Source organism: Parambassis ranga, chromosome 1 (genome assembly GCF_900634625.1).
Source record: "Parambassis ranga chromosome 1, fParRan2.1, whole genome shotgun sequence".
In the NCBI taxonomy this organism is placed as follows: Eukaryota; Metazoa; Chordata; class Actinopteri; family Ambassidae; genus Parambassis; species Parambassis ranga.
In genome coordinates this window covers 5,121,313-5,141,818 of record NC_041022.1, presented here as the reverse complement: position 1 = coordinate 5,141,818, position 20,506 = coordinate 5,121,313, and the positions used below count along the sequence as shown (strand labels likewise).

The 20,506-nt window shown below is 43.2% G+C and overlaps 1 protein-coding gene across 1 annotated transcript in view; it reads left to right on the top strand.

Annotated features, from left to right (window-relative positions):
* xylt1 (xylosyltransferase I) overlaps window positions 1-20,506 on the top strand; it is a 76,891-nt gene that overhangs the window by 42,356 nt on the left and 14,029 nt on the right. The window contains exons 3-8 of the mRNA XM_028403360.1: window positions 5,876-6,048; window positions 6,127-6,329; window positions 11,823-11,903; window positions 13,413-13,629; window positions 14,041-14,217; window positions 17,352-17,617. Coding sequence (XP_028259161.1) covers window positions 5,876-6,048; window positions 6,127-6,329; window positions 11,823-11,903; window positions 13,413-13,629; window positions 14,041-14,217; window positions 17,352-17,617 — 1,117 coding nt within the window. The remainder of the gene's footprint in view (window positions 1-5,875; window positions 6,049-6,126; window positions 6,330-11,822; window positions 11,904-13,412; window positions 13,630-14,040; window positions 14,218-17,351; window positions 17,618-20,506) is intronic.

The following is a 20,506-nucleotide window of genomic DNA, read 5'->3' as shown; positions in this document are numbered from 1 at the left end:
GCATCAGAATGAAATCTCCTACACTACCTTTAACAGGTATAAAGTGTGGATTTGGGTCTAATTTGATTGACAGAGCTGGCAATATAATATTCAGTCCAACAACTTCCGGCAACAGTAATACAGAGTCTCTGAAATAACTGAAACTGTACCAGACCTTTGGTAGAAAGTAACGTTTCTTGCCCCATCACGTGTCTACAGCAGATATTGATTAAGATATAGATGTTTCAGGCATACTTTGATTATTGAGTTTCTCACTTGTCTGCAAAAAGTCTACAAATACTGCAGACAGGTTGTCAGCATCTTCTCCTCATATGGATAGAAACTTTTTTCACATTATGTCTGACTGTGCTGAAAAAAAAAGAAGAAATAATACGCACCAAGCTGAGTACAAAGAGTAGTGTAGTCTGTCAGCCAGTCTTTAGCACATGGTGAAATTTTTCCTGTTCTTGTAATTGCAATTTTTCATGAAAGGCAAGACATGTCTATTTTTTTTTTTGCTGATGTGTAATTGGTGAAGTAAATTGTTGGAGAAAATTGGGATGCTGTTTGTATTCTCTCCAAATTGGTTTCCAATTTTCATTTGTTTTGTCAAGCTGGCCACAGAACACAGGTTCTTCCTTGTTTTTCAGACCCACACACACACACACACATAAGCACTCATACACACTTTTTACTCGAAGAATTTATAGACATCTGCAGTCCTTTTGTGGATTCTGTAAACAAAATCTGTTGCGGCTGCAGCCATCAGTGAGCAGCACGCATCAGCAGCCATGTTTAAGTGAACATCACACACACACACACACACACACACACATGTACACACATGGGAGTGGACTGAATGCCTTATGGACAGCAGGAGAGGAGGAGAAAGCTATTATACATCCTGCCTGTTCAACTCAGATACCTTCCTGGCCCTGGCTCATGTTATTATAACTCGAAGAGGCACAGTGACTTAGCAACTTTCGTACATTTTCCTTCCCAAGAGCAGAAGTATCATTTGTCTGCTCCTAAGCTCCTGTCATCTCACACAGCAACTTACCGTCCCACTCAAACTGACAGTTTGATCAAAAGAGACAAAGAAATTGAAAAGGGCTTTCCCCTGGTGGCTGGGCTGTAACAACACGACAGCTAAATTAAATCACTTTTCTTTCTCCCCGTCTGCCTGCCTGCTGCCTGCCAATGTGTTATCTCTCACTCTCTCCCCTGCTACTCTCTTTCTCTCTCTCTCTCCCCCGTCCTCTGTTCCCCATTCCCAATTCAAGCCCTAACCTTGTTAGCAGAAAATTGTCCAATTTTATTTGATCGGTATTCTGTCCTTGAGGCCTTGGCTAGATTAGCAATTGTGTTAGCTCTGTATTAGCATCATTGAATACAGGAGGAACATGTTCACTCCCTCTGCTTCCCATATGCTAACTTTCCTAATAATGATGTGACTGTACGTTGCTCCACTGGCAGCTGTTGCCAATATAATGGTCTTCCTGTGAAAAGTGTTGATGCTATAATCAATATTTTTAACAGATCCAATCAATACTTATTAGAGCATTTAGCTGATTATGTGAAACTTTGTTGTTAAGCTAAGGATCATTAAACAGACATGTTAGCTGGTTCCCAATGGATGCTAATAGCATTTTGCTTCTCTTAAATCAGAAATCAACCCAGTACTTTACATTGTGTGTTGCACAGCGTTGGACAATACTGTGTGCATATCTAATTTAGAGGTGGTAATAGTTCTGATCAACATGTGCAGGGCATGTTTTTTATGTTGGAGTTTGTTAAAAATTGTCCACTTCAAATCCAAAATCAGAGTTGTGATTGTCTTCCAGTTAAAATGTCCTCTAACAAATTTGGAATTTCTCAGTTATCTGCATTCATACAGATGAACAAGTCTTATGTTTGACTGCATAAATAGATAGATGACATGACAGCTTCCTAAAAGTGAGGCCAAAACATCTCCCTCACCCCCAGGTGGTGGGCCAGGTATAGATCCTAAACCCATCCCTCCTCCATGGGACACAAACTAAACTAAAAACTAAACTTATAATAATAATAATAATAATTGAAACCTTTATTAGTCCCACAATGGGGAAATTGCTCAAGGCAGCCCAGCAAAGAGCGCCATACACCAGTGAGTACACTGGAGGATATGCAGGTAAAGTGTATTGCCCAAGGACACACAACAGTGACCACAAGTTAGTTAGTTGTTATCATGCTGATCGCGTGTTCATGTGTTCATTTATTCGTTTATTTTGGCGCATTCACATTTAATTAGCTAGGGCAGCAGTGGCTCAGTGGTAGAGCAGGGTTGTTCAATAGCCGGAAGGTTGGTGGTTCAATCCCAACTCCCTAGTCATTTTTGTGTGTCCTTGGGCAAGGCACTTTACCCGCATTGCCTCCAGTGTACTCACTGGTGTGTGGCCCTCTTTGCTGGGTAGCCTTAAGCAATTTCCCTGATGGGATTAATAAAGTATTTCAAAATCAAAATCAAAAATGTATTGTCATGAAAAGAAATGTCATGGTCAGCAGCCAGTAAAGCTGCCAAGCTACACAAAATTTGATGGACTGGTGTAGCTGACAAAGAAGTGTTTGGACTGAACAGCAGTGATCCAGCTTCTCCTCCGACAGACTGGCCTCGCTTTTGACCGCTGAGTGAAGGAGGAGCCTTGTCATCTATCTTTATGTAGAAGAATCACGAAACTTTATTGTCATTACGCATAGTACAACAAAATTTTGTCCAGTAAGCTCTTGGCACACTCAGAAAAGGCAATATATATACAAAAAGACAAAAAATGGTTGGTTCAAGTCCGGCAGGATGTTATAAAGTGCAGCATAGTGCATATCACAGGCTTTAACACAGGGTGTGAATGTGTGTCTGCAGGGAGTGTCTATAGGGGGGAGGTGTTCGCGTGAGAAGGGGGAGTGATTGATTTCACAGCTCTGGGGAAGAAGCTGTGTCTCTTGTATGATTCTTGATGTTTCTGTACCTCTTACTGGAAGGAAGAGGCACACACAGCCTGTTGCCTGGGTGGGTGGGGTCTGCAGCAACACGCCTGGGCTTCCACTGGATCCGGTCAGCATATAGTGAGTCCAGATCTGGAAGAGGATTTCCTACAATCCCCTGAGCCGTTCTCACCACCTGCACTAAGTCTTCTCTGTCCTTTTACGGTGCAGCTCCCACACTGTTGTACTGAGACAGTGGGTTTCAAGTTTCAGCCTCATGAGGAAGAAGAGCCTTTGTTGGGCTTTCTTCAACAGGTGAGAAGTGTTCAGAGACCAGGTCAGGTCAGATGTGATGTGGATGCCCAGGAACTTGATGTTCTCCACTTGCTTCACAGCTTCTTCTTCTATGAGGAGAGGACTGTGTTCCGTCCTCCTTAAGTCAACATTGACCTCCTTGGTCTTGCTGATGTTCAGAACAAGGTTGTTATCTGAACACCATCTTCTCAGGTGCTAGATCTCCTAGAGTCTCATCATTGTCCGATATGAGGTGGTGTCGTCCACTACCTTCACAACTGTGAACTTCGACTGGAGTGAGCACACATCCCTGTGGTGTACCTGTGTCCCCCAAAAAAACCCACGCGGACAAAAAGAAATCTGCAGGTTCAAAGCAATTTAAATGACATTTCTTATCGTATTCATAGAAATCTTATCCACCATTCTGATTTATACCTGCAAAGCTGGCTTTGTGGATGGCTTCAAGCAGCAGACACCAACCCTGAGACATTTTCAAATGCAATTTGTTACAAGCCCTTTGGGATATAGCTCAGCTCTTGTTCTAACCTCTCATGTGAGCAGTTAAGATGGAGGATGGGTAAGAGCCTGAAGTTACACAAGATGATGGAGGAAGAGAGCGGGGTGATAGCAGATGAGGGAAAGGCAGTTTAAAAGATTGATGGCAAAGGCAAAGATGATGAAGAGTGATGAGTTCAAGAAGAGGCCTTCTGTTTTTTTTCTTTGAGGCCTGAAGTCTGCTCAGGTGCAAAGGATGTTCAAAAAAATACTGCACATGAAACTCCTCTGCAGAGACTCACACATGTTTGACAAACCTGACAATAAAATTTAAGCCCTCTGACACGCGCACACACACACACACAGCAGTGCTCATTAGTTCAGCTAGCTAGCATAGCACACACTCTCAAAGTGCTTTGTGAAGCGACTGGCCAATTATCCGTGTGCAAAGCAAACCAGTGAACCTTCTTAGCTGGCCACCAATTACTGTTCAATCTGATACGGCCCGCAGCAGATTTCCCCCTGAGCTGTCACACACACACAAACACTAAGAGAGTTAGAGAGAAAAGAGCAGTAAGAAGTAAATGTGAGTGAATGACAGGAGCCACGGCCAATTGGAGCCAAGGGAGCGTGTCATTAACCTCTCCGTGCGGTCAACCTTTAAACAAAGCCATGTTGGACACCTGCCCTCAAATTTGACTGAATGAGATTAGTTGGATGGAAGGGACGAGGGCCTTTTAGTCCAGCTTATAAAGAGAAGACATGTCGGACTCTTGGCCTTAAATTTTGAGTAATTACAGGACCTCAGGGCGAGATGTGGAGAGGAGCCGGGAGGAGCTCTTCTCCTCGAGGGGAATAAACAGCCCCCGCCTCAGAATTCCCTCAGCTTCCTCCACTTCTACACCACAGACAGACCCTTGGGAACTCCAAGTCCCAAATTATAGTCATTAATCTCCTTAAGGCACGTTCTGTGAACAAACATGTCTCATAAGCTGTGCGCGCACATTTGCTGTAATAACTGATGATTCAAAAACAAACAATGTCTGTGATAATGTTAGGGGACTCGACAGGGCTGCATTTTTTTTTCTTAGCTTGGGGTATTTCTCAGTGGTTAAGGGTGGTACAAAAGCCCACACAATAGAGTAATATGAGGTTAGCCCTCCAGAGATTGCTGGAATTGTTTCATTTGACAGTGGCCTGGAAGGCTGCGACCAGCACTGTGTTTGCCGGCATGCTCATTGTTGTCATTTGTGCAAAATCCAAAGCATCTTCTGGGAGTTTTGCCTGAGAGGAATGATGGCACATTGTCAAGCTGTGCCCCACCCCGAAAGCCCCAGCCAAAGCACTTATAGGATTCCTGTCTGAGGGTGGATTGTAGTTACAGTGCTGTGTTGTGTGGTTAAAACTGTCATAGTTCCAATTCAATCACATCATGAATGGATGAATGAGTCATGGCTCTGTGGTTCTGTGTTTTGAGGGAGCTCTCTGACATTTCAGTTCTTATTGATCGATACTTTAGATCTAACATAGCTTTCTCGCAGCTGTGGATAACTCTGATCAATGTGGCCTCTTCATCTATGGGGAAGGGAAGTCACCCTCGTTATACACCTACCTCCTGTTAAAGTCGTTCTGGCTGTATTATAGTCTTAAAGGGACCGGCTTAATCGATACTTATAAAACACACACTTTCTCGGTTCAGACTGTGTCACACTTAAGAGACAATATAAAACACCCAGTGAACATTCACTTGTGACATAGCAGTTAATTATTATGAATATGCTAATCACTGCTCAAGCTGACACTCACTGTGTTGCTTAGCAACCTTGTTGTTTAGCCATTTCGGTTTATTGTTTAATAAAAGAATAACATTTAATTAGCATTATTAGCTGTAATCATTATGCTTTTGCTCCTGCTTTCTCTGTCCCTCGAAGATACTTACAGGTGCTCCCTATCATATAGTGACTAATGGCGCCTCGTCTGCAGCCTCTCATAGCACCCATTAAACAACAGATTTGATTAAGTAATCAAACATGCAAACAACCCCTGAATATATTACTGATTCAGGATCCAGACAGAATTTAATGAAGCGAAAAGCAGATTTATATTCACATGTATAAATATAGACATTGCTCCCTTTTTGTCTGCACAGGTAAAGCCAATGTGAACATCCAGTGGGATGAGGACTCTGCTGAGAACTTTCCATCGAAACCAGTGAGAATAGCGTTCGTCCTGGTGGTCCATGGACGAGCCTCTCGCCAGTTTCAGCGCCTCTTTAAAGCCATCTACCACACCTCCAACTACTACTACATACATGTTGATCAGGTAAGCTAGAGATTATTTTTTTAATAAAGGAATGAATCATTACACTTAGTTAAATGTCAACCACTGTGTCTGTTTCAGCGCTCTAACTACCTGCACAGGCAGATACAGGCCTTGGCCACCAAGTATCCTAATGTGAGGGTGACGCCCTGGCGAATGGCCACCATCTGGGGTGGAGCCAGTTTGCTGACCATGTATCTTCGAGCCATGGCTGACCTGCTGGCCATGAGAGACTGGAGCTGGGATTTCTTCATCAACCTCAGTGCTGCCGACTACCCCATCAGGTAACAGAGAACTGAGTGCAAAGTTCCAAATCTGTACATTAGACACAAGCAGCCTCCTCCAGGAAAATGAACCCAAATGTAGAATGTGCCAGAAAGTGCAGTTTCTTAAATAGTCACTTGAGGCAGCTCCAAACGTGAGTCATCCTCCAAAGGCGTCCGTGTTAAAATGCCCAACTTCCCCGCAAAAACATGTGACAATACATAGACAGTCTGTAGGGGGTGTGTATATGATGTCACAGGATGCGGAAGCCAATGTGTACTGAGTGGCACAAAGCTTGTTGATTGACAGCGTTGTGTTAAACACCAAGGCCCATGAAACAAATCAAAAACACATCAAAAAAGGGAAGAGCTGTTGTGATCCTACTCGCCGACTACCTGCCATGCCTATTTAGTTTCAAGGCTGTTTGTAGCCTTCAGGCTTTGCTTCCATTATGTTCTCAGCATCGATATCAGGTACACATACTGTAAATGTCAAGAGACCTGATTCTCAGTCACGTTAGTGTTTATGGATCGCTGCTTCTTTGGTAGGTTCTGAGGATCATAGTAATTCCAGCTGCCTTTGATTTAGGCAGTTTATTCCCATTTCCTCAGTTTCATGTGTAGAAGGCAGCCATGTTGCTGGATGTTTTGCCACTCAGTCCAAGTGAGGTGGGAGTGTTCCAGTGTGTGCATACCCTCTGTTCAGACGAGCTGCTGTTAAGGCTTAAAGTTAGGTGTAATGAAGGGTGTGGTCACTTTAAATGACAGGTGGGCACAGGTCTCAACCTTACATGATCCACTGCTCTGTCTATTCTTGGATAAACCTGCAGGCAATGCCTGCAGGTTTATCCTGCCAATATGGCTCTAAGCTCCAAAGCCACTCTTCATGAAGTGGGTGAAAACGCAGAAGGTTCATCCATCTTAATATACAGTCTATGTTTGTCCATGGTTTTCTCTTTAAGAGAGCTGTCACCACAGTCGTCGTCCACTCTCAGCCAATATAGGAGAAATTCAATACACACAGCGGTGTGAGCTCCTGTGGTTAACTCTGAGCTTTAAATACAGAATCACTCCAAGCCAAACAGATCAATGAAGTAGAACCTCTGCTTTTTCAAATGCCATTCATTCACACCTTCTCTTCAATGTGCCTGCTTCCTAGCTTGCACTCCATTGAATGGGTTACATGTTGAACTGATTGCAATTTAATTGCCCAGAGTCAATACCTATTGACTTCCCTGGGCCTGTTGTGTACTGTATGGTCCAAAAGTCATCTCTCCACTGGAAAGAATCCCACTTAAGATGCTGTAGATTGTAATTAAAAGCTACAAAATCCACAAACTTTGGACGTGAAGCCAAGGAATAAAGCTGGAAGAGGAATTTGGTGACTTGTAGCTCTTTTTATGTGAGTTTATAGTCCTTCTGGGAGTTGAGGGTCTGCTGGGTTTTTGATTTAGCTCTGCAGCAGCCAATTAAAATCCTCCTATTAAGGAGAGAGTTATCTCTTCTGCACAGCCAGATGTCCACCAGTTGAATTTAGACAAGCTGTAATGGCCACTGGGTGAAAGGAAGCTGGATCTGATGTCTCCACAGCTGGAGCTACGAGGCTCCAGCAAATGTGGATTTTGTTCATAGGCGGGTTCAGTCTTGTTGTGTTAGTGGTTTTTACTGTATCGATGAATGCTGCTGACGTGCTGTCTGTGTCTGTTTGCCTCTGCACGTATATCTCTGTGTCTGTTCCAGTGTGTGCACGTCTGGATAGTTCACCTGTCTGTGTGCAGTTGTGCATATTTATTCCGTCTGTATGTGCTTCCTGTGGGCAGTCTGTGTGTCTGTCGGTGCATGATTAAAGGTATTTGTGAGCATGTGCGCGCCCAGACACTGTTTTCTTCTCGTCTTTTTTTGCCTTCTCATTTGCATGAGGGTGATGTTGTTGAGAAAAGGGCTGACAGTGGAGGTTTTAAGCCCCATCTGTTGGGAAACGAAACGATTGATGGAGCGAAAGAGGTACCCGAGAGGCAAAAATGACAGGGAGCTGTGAAGGAAGCCAGAATAAGCAGTTTGAGGCGGGAAACGAGAAGGAAGTGCATGTTTTAGATCCATGCAATATGGAGATATTTAAATTTCAGTCTTGTATCTTTGCTCAGCAAGTGCATTTGCAACCACAGCTTGGATCTAACTGAGACTGCACAGTGCTTATATGTGTAGAGTTGAACTTGCAAATGTAGTCTCTTTTTTTTTTGGCGGCAGGTCTGGGTTCAAGCCCCTGTAGAGTGTGAGCAGCCGTGCTGCTCGAGTGTCCTCAAGCAACAAACCAAAACCCATTCAGCTGTTTTCTTTTTTTTTTTTTTTTAGCTGACAATCCTGTCTGATCTCTTTAGGATGGGGATTCGGCAAAAAGAAGCATTCTTCCACAGAAATAAACACATCAGCATTACATTATCATTACAGCTCAGGACAATATGTGGGAATAAGAGACGCTTCACTCCGCGCCAGTCTCCATTATTTACATTGATCCTATTAAATGTATTTTCTAAATGATTTTGGTCATAACCTTCAAATGGTGCTTGTCCTTCCATTGTGACTGCACTATGTGGTTGCAGGCAGGAATGCAGGGGGCTCCCCTGCCCTGCGCTGCCCTGACTGTCGCTGTTGTTATCAGTGGGATTGGAGACAAGCATTATTTCCCCTCTAATTCCCTGATAATGTCTGTCCTGCCGCATGGATGCCTCTCAAAGGCAATCCCAGAGCCCCTCACACCAGCAGAGGGGCTGTGTGTCCAGGGGTAGATATACTATGTGTGCCTGTGTGCCTGTGTGTGTGTGCGAGTGTGTGTGTCCTGAGAGGCCAGAGGATGAGTTACACGCTTGCTTTGTCAGAGAGTACAGGCCTCTTTCCCAGCTTTTATCTATACAGCCTCCTTGCCTTTTACCTCTTTTCCTTTTCTTTAAAGCCCCTTTCATAGACTTTACAGCAGCTTTTAAGAAGTCTGAGCTTCGTGAGGCAGTGACTGGCTGCAGGCGTCATATCTTCTAATCTTTCTCACTTTGTCATCTGCATCTGGGAAAGGAAAAAGTGTTGTAGCTCATATTTTAACTTCGTTCCATAAGTGATAGGTGTCATTTCCTGCTGCGTGTGTGTGGGGGGGGGGGGGGGGGGCTTTCACATCGAAGCCTCCTTATTGAACATGTTGCTGAGAAGTTTCTGCAGAAAGCTTTTTCAGGACACAGATCTCATGTGTTATAGTGTGGGTTGCTATGGTAATCAGCCATTGGCCCCTGGAACAGTATGCCAAAGCTCTTTGGTGCTAACGACGTGACGTGAAACACAGGCATAATCAAGAGTAATTGCATTGATACTGAAAAGGTGCACATAGGTTTGAAACTCTCACACACAGCAGTCTGTGTGTGTGTGTGTGTAGGTGTGTGTTTGTGTGTGAGTGTGAATACCACTGTGAGACAGAGCAGCCACAGGGCTGACAGTAAGCAAACTAGACCCAGTGGACGAGGTGACCACTCAGGTGGCAAATCTGGAGCTTGACATGAATTCCCTCTGCTCTGTGTGTGTGTGTGTGGTGTGGGTGTGTTTGTGTCTGCATGCCTACAAGCATTTGTGCGTGTAGTATATCGTATTGTCAGTGTGCATACTCATATGCATACTGTATGTCTGTGTGGGAAGTGGAGACAGAGAGAACTGCATGTGTCTGTGTAGCACATCATCAGTTAGGCTTTATGGCTCAGGACCTCCTAAGATAAGCCCCCCAGGCTGTGAAATTGCTCCTTCAAGAGAAAATGACATTAATATGCGCTTGTCCCTCCCCCCACTGATCCTTGAGCCTCACTGCTCTTTTTTAGAAAGGCAAGCCAAGCCATCATGAAAGGCTCCACCGCAGATGAAATGTTAGAACCATTGACTGGGGCATAGCCTGCAGAGCAAAGCTTTTAGCCTATCTGGCCTGTGTATGAGGGAGGAGACTGCTCTACAATGTAAGAGCAGCATGAAGTCATTCATCAAAATCACGGATAGCACAATCTTTTGTATAATCCTAAATAGCTCCAACAGCTTGAGGGGACTGAGGGACTAATACTGAGAGCAGTCGAGGTCTGTAATTGATTGGTATGTGACTTAAAGCCCCTCAACAACTAAATTCTCTATAACAGTAAAGTCAGCCACCACTTGTAAAATGTGTTTGTTACTTCACTGGAGTGTCCCAGTGAGCAGAACAGACATCTGTTCACCCATTAATCTACTGCTGCCTCACTGTTGAATATACAGTCAGTATGTATGCCTATATTGAGAATGGATTGTTAGTGAGCTACGAGGCATTTTTGTGGTAGTCCTTAAATATATGTTTACATATGTACAGATGGTATTTAACCACTAGAACTTCTTTCATCCTCCAGGCCACATCCACGTGATGATGAAGTCGTTTTCCGTAAATCAGTAAATGATTTAGTAGTAAACACGTGTCCACAAAACCAACGAAAACGCTGCAGTACATATGCCGGGCCTATGAGTGGTGCTGTAAGGTTACCTCAGAAACACGGCAAAACAGAAAAGAAGACATGGTACATGCACACAAAACTAATGCGATATAAACAGAGTAACATGGATCTAAAAACGTAATAAAAACTTGGGCGGCAGTGGTAGAGCAGGGTTGTCCAATAATCAGAAGGTTGGTGGTTCAATCCAAACTCCTCCACTTTACCCACATTGCCTCCAGTGCACTCACTGGTGTGTGCCACTCTTTGCGGGGCAGCCTTAATGAGGCTGGGATTATTAAAGTGTTTCAAAATTAAAAAAAAAAAATAGCCATTGTCCACTTGCTGCTTGCTATGTTAGTAGAGAAGTAGAAGATTTTGCTATAAAGCAATAACAAGTTTCAGTTTGTTGTTGTTGTGCAACATGGAAGCACCCTTTTGAAATGGATCCATTCTGGGATCCAGTTACAAAGCGTTAGCGTTTTCAAGCTCCGATCCATGTGGATGAAACGCCCACACGGTCAAAAACGTGTTTAAGTGGAACTGAATTTGTGTGCAGTCAAATTACATGCAGAGACACATATTCCTGCTCTCAAACCTCCCTTCTCTGCTTTGTTTGAGGACTAAAAAGAAGAATGAATTTGTAGAACAAAAAGTTCCATGATTCAACAATACATCCTACTTACTGTAAATACAATCTGTGTGGTGGTCAAAGTTAAGCAGCCAGTTCAAATCAAGCATCTGTGGTCACATTTACGTCACACAAAAAACATGTTGACATTGCTGTGTAGCACGCAGGCCACTTTTCACACACCCATCAATGAACCTTGGACCTCTTTTGGTAGCTACAAACCACTACACACCAGGAAGAGCCCTGTTTTAGAGATGCTTACTCTTCACTTGTTGCCGAATGTGGGTTTTGGGCACATCAGTTCTCACAAAAGTCATATTGTGGATGTACTTTTTGCATCTATGCTCCAACTCTAGCTTTGGCTTGCTATGTTTCCCAGTCTAAACTCATTTGCTTCCATTTCAGAACTAATAACCAGCTGGTGGCCTTCCTGTCCAAATACAGAAACATGAACTTCATTAAGTCCCATGGCAGAGACAATGCTAGGTAAGTTTTAAACTTTATTTTCATCTTCCTTAGTCCTCTCTCTCTCACACAGCACCTACAGTGTGTGCACACATGCAGCGCAGTCCAGCCAGTGTGGCATGGTCACTGAATCATAATACAATTAGCTCCCATCTGTGGCTAATTAATTAACCTTCTTGCTGGGGTGAGCTAGTGAGGTCGTTGCCAGAGCGCCCGTCTCTGCTAACACCACCCAGCCCACCCCCTTTGCTTTCTGCCCCATCACATCCCTGTGGCAAACCAGTCATCACCCAACACTGGGTAAAAATACCCGAAAGCACGTAAAAAACTAGCCAGCATGGATGTATGAGTCAGCGTGACTCAGCAGTACCTTTTTGTGTTTGCAGTCACAGTGTTTTATTCAGTGGTTTATTCAGATTGTAGCTGTTTTGTTCCAGATGTAAAACCTTATTAACAACAGTAATGATCTTGTTAATCCACCAGTGCCTGCAATATGTCTGGATGAAAAATTGAAAAACGAATAGGAACATTTCTAAAATGTCATTTTGTGTGTGTTTTTACTCACACGTTGACAGTCTCTGTCACCTTCCAGACAAACAGAGGGAACAGTCTGACCTGGCTGACCCGAATCTGACTCTTAACACTCGATACATTCGCAGGAGTAACACCTCACATTGTGTATGCAGGGTGTCACTCTTATTGCTGTAAAGTGTGTAGTGGCATGTGCGAACAGCACATTTGTCAAGTCATTTTAAGGCCAAACATAGGGCGCGCGCACACACTGCTACAAAGAAACGGTGGAATTGCAGCTCCTGTCATACTAATTTAAAAACAATCATTATATTTAGTCAGCTGTTGTGGAAATTACATCCGAAATATAACAAGATTTTATTTATACAGAGCAGAAAAAAGCTGATTTCCCCCCAGATTTTATTACAAGCAGCTAAAAAGCTTTGTTTCCTCCTACAAGAAGACCGTGTTCACCCCAGTGTCTGTAAACAAGGTCATGTTGTGACATGCACGGCTACAAAGTCTTGTGTTTACAAGTGTTAGAACTGTATATTGTAGAGCTTGTTTTATGTAAATTGTATATTTTTAGAGGACTGGATTTTTCTTTTTCTTTTTTTTTTGGATTTTCCAAACAGAGATGTTTCTCTGTGGAAAACAGCACGAGAGAGAGAGCATGGTTTTATAAGGCAGTCAATTTTATAAATAATAGAACAAACAACGTGTTAAAATAGTGAAAAACATGGGAGCTTCCACATGCTATAGATATATTTAACTATTATTTTTTATTATTTTTACATCAGAAACTTGCAAAATTTTGACTGTTGGTTACAAGTCAGTCAATCATAGATTGTTAGTTGTGGTGAGGAGTGCAGAATTTTTTGTTTTCTACAGAATAATGTTAAAACAAAAGGTTTATTTTTGCCTTGCATTAATAATAATAATCCTTCTAAGGGGTGTTGGATTTTAGAGATTTACGTGTATTTAGGTTCAGTAGTGTAACATCACCCCCTGTGTGTTTAGGTTTATCCGTAAGCAAGGTCTGGACCGCCTGTTCTTTGAGTGCGACACCCACATGTGGAGGCTTGGTGATCGTAAAATCCCAGAAGGCATCTCTGTGGACGGCGGGTCCGACTGGTTCCTTCTCAACCGCATGTTCGTGGAATATGTGATAAACTCTAAGGATGATTTGGTCACCAACATGAAGCGCTTCTACGCCTACACCCTGCTGCCTGCTGAGGTAACACACACACAGGTTTAAGTGTTTTTTAATCTTTGACTGACAGGTAAGCACTGCTTTGTACTTTCACTGCATCGTTTAGACAGACACTGTTCTCCTTTCATTGCTTTGTTTGAGGTGCATGAGGGGAAAAAAAGAACTCGAAGGCGGACATAAAAATCATAAAATGAAGGGAAGATGTAAAGGCTGACTTTTCAACCGTATACAAGGATTGGATGAGAACTGAATGATCTCTGTGGGGAAATTGAATGTTTATCATGAGCTCCTGTGAATCTCCTTTCTCTGCACCCACTCTATTTCCTCCCGTGAATTGGATGGTGTAAAAAAAAATAAAAGATACACAATTTTCTAATTTCGTCTCTCTGTCTTTGCCCTCCCTCCCCGACTTCATTTCTGTTTCTCATTTCCTAGTCGTTTTTCCACACTGTGCTGGAGAACAGCGCCTACTGTGAGAGCATGGTGGATAACAACCTGCGTATCACAAACTGGAACCGTAAACTGGGCTGCAAGTGTCAGTACAAGCACATCGTGGACTGGTGTGGATGCTCTCCAAATGACTTCAAGCCTGCAGACTTCCACCGCTTCCAGGTAAGAATAACAGTCAGTCTTTTAAAAAAAACTTTTTATCATATCTATTGAGAGATTGCTAAAAAAATGGCAGATAGTCTCTTGACGTGTAGTGCTGAATCCACTTCTGAGGTAGTAAAACCATCAAAAGGCTTTAAAAAGTCCATGCAACCAGAGACATCAGACAAACCCTCAAACTTCAAAAAATAAACATGAGAAAAATACATGACTTTCAGTGAATTTCTGCAGCACACACACACACCTCAACCAAGTGCATTGTGGGAAATAAGCAGCAGTCAGTCTCTAAATTATCTGCCCTCAAGGTCTGTCCTTTCAACTTCAACCTCCAGCGCCTTTCCCTCAGCTTTCACAGTCAATATGTGCAAAATTATGTCTCGATTAGTATGACCCTGACAGGGGGGAGGGGGGGTGAGTAGCAGTCATTAGATCCTCTTTGCCTGGCCTGTGCGAGGGTTTTAAAATGAAAGTAAATGAGTGGCAGTGACTCCAGGACCTCAGAAAAAGTCACAGTTTGACTTTTAATGTGCTCCCAGAGAGTAAAAGCTCCAGTAGAAAGTGACTACAAACATTTGGCTTCAGTTAAATATCACTTTAAGCTATATCCTTCAAGCATGCCGAGTCCCTTCATCTTCTCCTCTTCCTCACATACCCAGCCTTCACACTGACCTCAGTTCTCTTTTCACCAAACCGTCTGTCTCGCCTCAGTCTCTGGCAGTTCAGTGCCAACACATTACCCCAGGTTCCTTGGCACTGATGCTAGGTCTGGCTGGCACCCTGGTATCACACAAGTCCAACCCTGGGAACAAAGCAGCCTTTCCATAAGCCACAAGTCCCACCGTTAACAGGATCCCATTGAGCTATATCTCTAACCTCAGGATGATGCAGACACAAATTTGGTTTGCAGATGAGAATAATAATGCAAGGTACAACTGTCAGATTTCCCCACATAGTGCCCTCATCAGGGTAGGTGTTATTCTGGAGGGGCGAGTGTGTGATGTGCCTGTTGTCTTAGTGGATCATTGTTTAGTAATGTGTTACAGAATGAGAAGGGGAGTCTGTTGGAAAGACAGTCTGTGGTGGGCCGGTGCTTTCAGATGACTGCACAGAGGGCATGTTGGAACACACAGCGAATATATAAACACCAAGTCTCCCTTTTTTTTTCATTTGATATCTCAGAGGGTTAGCGCATCATCTGGTGCTGCGTGAAGTCACACCAACACCCCACAGTTGCTGCTAAAGCATGAGAAAAACAAGCTGAAGTTCTCAGAAATGTAAAAAGGCTTGATTAGGTCTGCCTGGTTTTTTTTAAGCAGGTAACACCGATGTGTTTGGTGTCAGGTGACTATTGATAAATAGTTTGGTGTCTGGGACTGAAAAGATGTCTTTGTGTGGAAGCCAAGCTGTGGAGGCGGCAGATTTCATGATGCACCATCAACCACACAGGCTGCAGTAGTGTGGCAGGGACAAAGAGGGTGAAAGAGGGACGTGGATCGAGAGGAGGAGGCGAGACAGAGCAACAAATGGAAAGAACTGTGCAGAGAAGACATGATGAATAGAAGCACAGGAAAAGGTGCTGCCGCATGAATATACATGCAGACGTCTATGAGGTACAGGCCTGTGCACCTGTCTTACCTTTCTAAAGTACCCTTGACTTCTATTATTGATTGTAAATCGTGTAATGAAGCTGTCTGACATCAATGCCCTGAGTGACTCCAGGTCCAAGTCCAGTGGTGCACTCAAAATCCTTTAATCAATAAGAATTGCATCATGATGTGATTAACCTTTTTAAGACCTTTTTTTTTAAAAAAGGTGGTGTGGGGAGATGTGCAGAGACATTGTGAGGATAGGAGGAGGAGAAGCAGGGGGGGTTGTTCTTCACAAAATGTAACCCGGAGGTCGGTGTTCCAACAGCATTGTTGTGAAACTGCTCTGTGCTTAAAATGTGTTTATATTAGCAGACGTATTTACGTTTTTTAGGCTGTATGTCATCCTCTCCTGACATTTTGACAGCATTGAATCCAGTTCTGGGTTCCCAGGTCGCAATTATTGGCAGGTTTAAAATTATATTACTGTTTGTTGTGTGTGTGTGTGTGTGTGTGTGTGTGTGTGTGTCGTTTTTGTGTTTCATGGGCAATCTGGCAACACCAGACAGGCATGCCAAACTTGTAGAGCTGTTCAGCGATAAAGTCTGAAGGCCATGCAAATGAGATTTATCAGGAGAAATAACTACACAGGAGCCTGCTGGAACACTGCAGTGAAATACAGTATATGAGGGAAAACAGGAGTGTTGGCAGGTACGATCCAGTCTGTTCCACGGTGGCTCCGCTCACAAGTTACAGCACTTAAAGCATCTGTTGCTGAAGCCTTGATGGTTCTCAAAGGATCAACCACAGAATGTCTGCTTCGTGTGAGCTGTTTCCTGTTGTCTCTCCTATTCTTGTAAACAAATCTCTTTTAAATTTGGCACAAATTGGATAAACTGGTTAGAATTTTGTGGTTAAAAAGTCACTGTGAGTTCACAAAACATGTTTTTGGTCATAACTTAATACCCTAAATATTACTTTGCAGTTCATTGTGGATTTTTCTTTTCTTCTCATCTTTTTTTCTTAAAGGAACTGCAGCAGCTTTACATTTCAAAGTCTGTTTACAAGTCATGGGTGGTACAGTTAGTACCACTTATTATGTGTGGTATAAAGCCTTTTGTGGCTTCATAGGAAGCTTCATGAAATGATGTCACCGCATGAACCCTCCCATTTATCATTAAAACCCTTGTGGGTCCCTGACCCTGAGTTCGAGATGTATGGGCTGCACAAGAATAAAAGAAGAAGAGAGTCTTTTTAATTTAATACAACACATGTAATAATAATAATGAATTCACAAAACTATAAGGTAAAAATGTCCCTGCTGTTATCTGCTACCTTCAGCCACCTCTAGTCTCTGCACATTCTCTCTCTCGTCTGCCCACGTGTCACTTCCACACACATCTCACACATCGCATTTGTTCCCCTGACATCCAGGCACACCAACTTTTCTTAATCTTCTCCTTTCTTCTTTTCTTTATCTCCTCCGTCCCTGCTTCGCTGTTCCCCTCCCCGCCTCCCTCCTTCCCTTCCCCCTGCTCTCCTCCTCTGCAGCAAACAGTGCGTCCCACCTTCTTCGCCAGGAAGTTTGAAGCCAGCGTGAACCAGGAGATAGTGAACCAGCTGGATGCCTACTTGTTTGGACCGCTTCCCCAGGGAACGCCGGCGCTCAGCTCGTACTGGGAGAACGTGTACGACGAGCCAGATGGCGTCGCCAGCCTATCGGACACTCAGCTCACGTACTACCACTCCCTCTCACGACTGGGCCTGGCCAGGGCCGCTGCCTCACTGCAGGGGAACCCGAAGGACCACAGCTGCAGGTTAGCTTTCTGCACAGTTCCCACAGACATTCATCTATATACACAACCTTTATTATTATTATTATTATCATCACACACCTGTACCTACATCCACAGGTGCACATCGGTCTGTTTTACCCTCTGAATCGAACCACACCCATATCAGCATGGGAAGCTCCAACATATGGCACATAAAAGCCTTTTGTCTCTGTATACTGTCTCACATTGAACACATCATGGAAATAGAATAGCAGAGGATAGTTCCAATCAGGAACTGGGAGCTCTGGGTAATGCTATTCATCTTGTAACACGATATGACACAGGGTCAATTTATATAGGAGACAATGAGGCGATATAGGTCATAGCATTAAAAGCCAGCCTTTAGGCGGTTATTAGTGGAAATGTATGAATTCCACAGCGCTCTTAACACATGTGGTTAAAATAAAAAGGGGAAAACCACACCATGCTGTCATATTTAATGGGCAAATGGAACATTTCAGTTTCATGCACATCAGTTAGGGTTTCATCAACATATGTTTTCAGTAGCCTTTTACTTTAGTTTCTCTTGTGAAGAGACTGAGAGTGATTTAAAAAAAAAGTAACAAATTAAGTATGCTGATTCAAAAACAGAAGGCAAAGGTGTAAATTGCTAATAAGGCTCCATCTCAACACATCTTACATTCAAAACACAGGATGAAGAAAACAAACACCTACAACAGCAGCTGTTGGCACAAAACATCTGACTGGGGAAAGTCAATCCAGCTAGAGAGGGATTTGAATCCGGATAGCTTTTAAACTGGATACGTTCAGACCAATTTTCAAACACACACACACACGTCCACGCTCAATCCAGCTCTTATCCGACATCTTTGCTGGTCTTCAAACCGCTACTTGTCACATCATAAAATCCAGACCCCTGTTAAGACCGGGTGCTTGCATGCGTCCTGCGGTTTCCCGGACCGTCCCCATGAACCCAGAAGAATGACGTTGCTAGCCAGATTCGCTAGCTGCATTTGTGTTCAAACTTTTGCCTGATTCCAGCGAATCTGGTTAGATCTACCTCCGAGAGGTGAAATCACTCTGGCTTTAACCGGATTTGCGCTGTTCAGATTGAAAAAAAAAAAGTCAGGCTAGAGCGGGATACAGCCCGAATCCCACTCTAGCCTGATTGATTACACAAGTCTGAATGGGGTCTTAATGACTACAGCAAACATTTTCCACACACTAGTCAGGATAAAAAGAGATTGAACGAGGAAACAGCATGAAGGAAAACAGTTGTTTTTACAATATATGGCGACAAACTGTGAACTGATTTGCTGCTGTTTGTGTCTGTAGTCATCCAAGCCGCCGGTCTATACGGTTCTGCTGTTGGAAGTTGTTTTTAAAATCAGCAGGTAAACTGACTCAAAGCGGTGCACTCACTGTTGCAGAGTAAATCTCTAAAAGCGATCGCCTCAGCTGGAGCGCACTGCATGTGAGCTGAGACGGTTTGCTCCTTGTAAGCAGGGCTCCAGTACAGAGAGGCGTCCAGTGTGAGAACCTCCCTCCTCCCCCCCACCCCCCTCCACCCTGCGGCATTGTGGGTGTTCTGTAAAATCTTGCAGGTAAAGCTGAGCTCTGACAGAAAGCACGGCTTCACGGTTTCCATCTGTCAAACCTCAAAACCATCTATCGGCTACAGCTGTTTCCATTCAAACACTGCTGTTAAAATGGAGCAGGGAAAGCTGTGTACATTTGTGTGTGTGTGTTTGTGCATGTGTGGGAGAGGAAGAGAAAGTTATAAACATGCGACAAGTTAAATGGCTGAAAGGCCAGAGGTCACGAAATCAAAGAAACAGTACTGTAAATCTGCATCTGTGTGTATGTAGCGTGTGTTTATGTAAACAACTCAAGAGATTTGCTGTCAGTGTGTGTCTGTGTACACGTGTGTGTGCTTTCTGTTAACGTAAACTGTTTGCACAACTTGAAGTCACCTCATGTGCGTTAATGTTTTAGGCTGAAAAAGCTTCGCTGTGTGTGTGTAAACATGTGTTTAGTTAATGCACACAGATTGAATGTTGTATTAACATTTGACAAATGTTTTAAGTCTCTCGAGTAGAGTTCAAGCCAAGTTCAAAGTCGTCACATGCAAACTAAGATGAGGTTCACGTCTAAATGTTTACACTTGCAAAGGCTTTTTAATTAATATTCGTTTTAATCATGTTTAAACGTGGCTTAGTTTTAATTTGGAAATACCTTTTAACTGCTAATTGAACACAAAATAGTGGACATTACGTAGTCATAGCACAACAAATACTCTAGTCTTTTTGTCTTTTGCACAAAAGATCTCTTCCAGAAAAATGATCCCAAACTGCAGTTCCTCTAATGACCACTTGAGGGTAGCTCCAAAGGCGATTCGATTCCCATAGATCTTCTTGTTAAGATGCCTCAAGTTAAAAATAAAATCATGCACACACACAGAAATAAACTTGTTCTTACAGCCTGGTACTCCCTGAAGCTATTTTCCCAGTTTGGTCGTCTAGCCAGGGCTAAACTTGATGTCTTCATTTAACTTAAAATGTCCCACAGTCAAACATATGAAGATGCTCGGTTGGTTTATAACAGTATTTCTTAAAGTGCATATTAAGAAAAGTCAGGAACCAGCACACAGTGTGAGCTGTAATGAGTCACACTATTGCAGTAAAGCATTACTTAGATCAAGCTGAACAAAAAGGAGAAATAAAAATTAAATTGCCTTGTGCTTTCTGTAATTCAGCCACAGTCTGGTTTATTAGTCTAATAATTAAACACACTTTGTGTGTGTGTGTGTGTGTGAGGCCTGCCTGAAGCTGTCTTATTTATGTTTTATTGATCTGAACTTTTACCAATTAATCTGAGCCACAGCAGACTTTTTACTTGTAAATATATCTC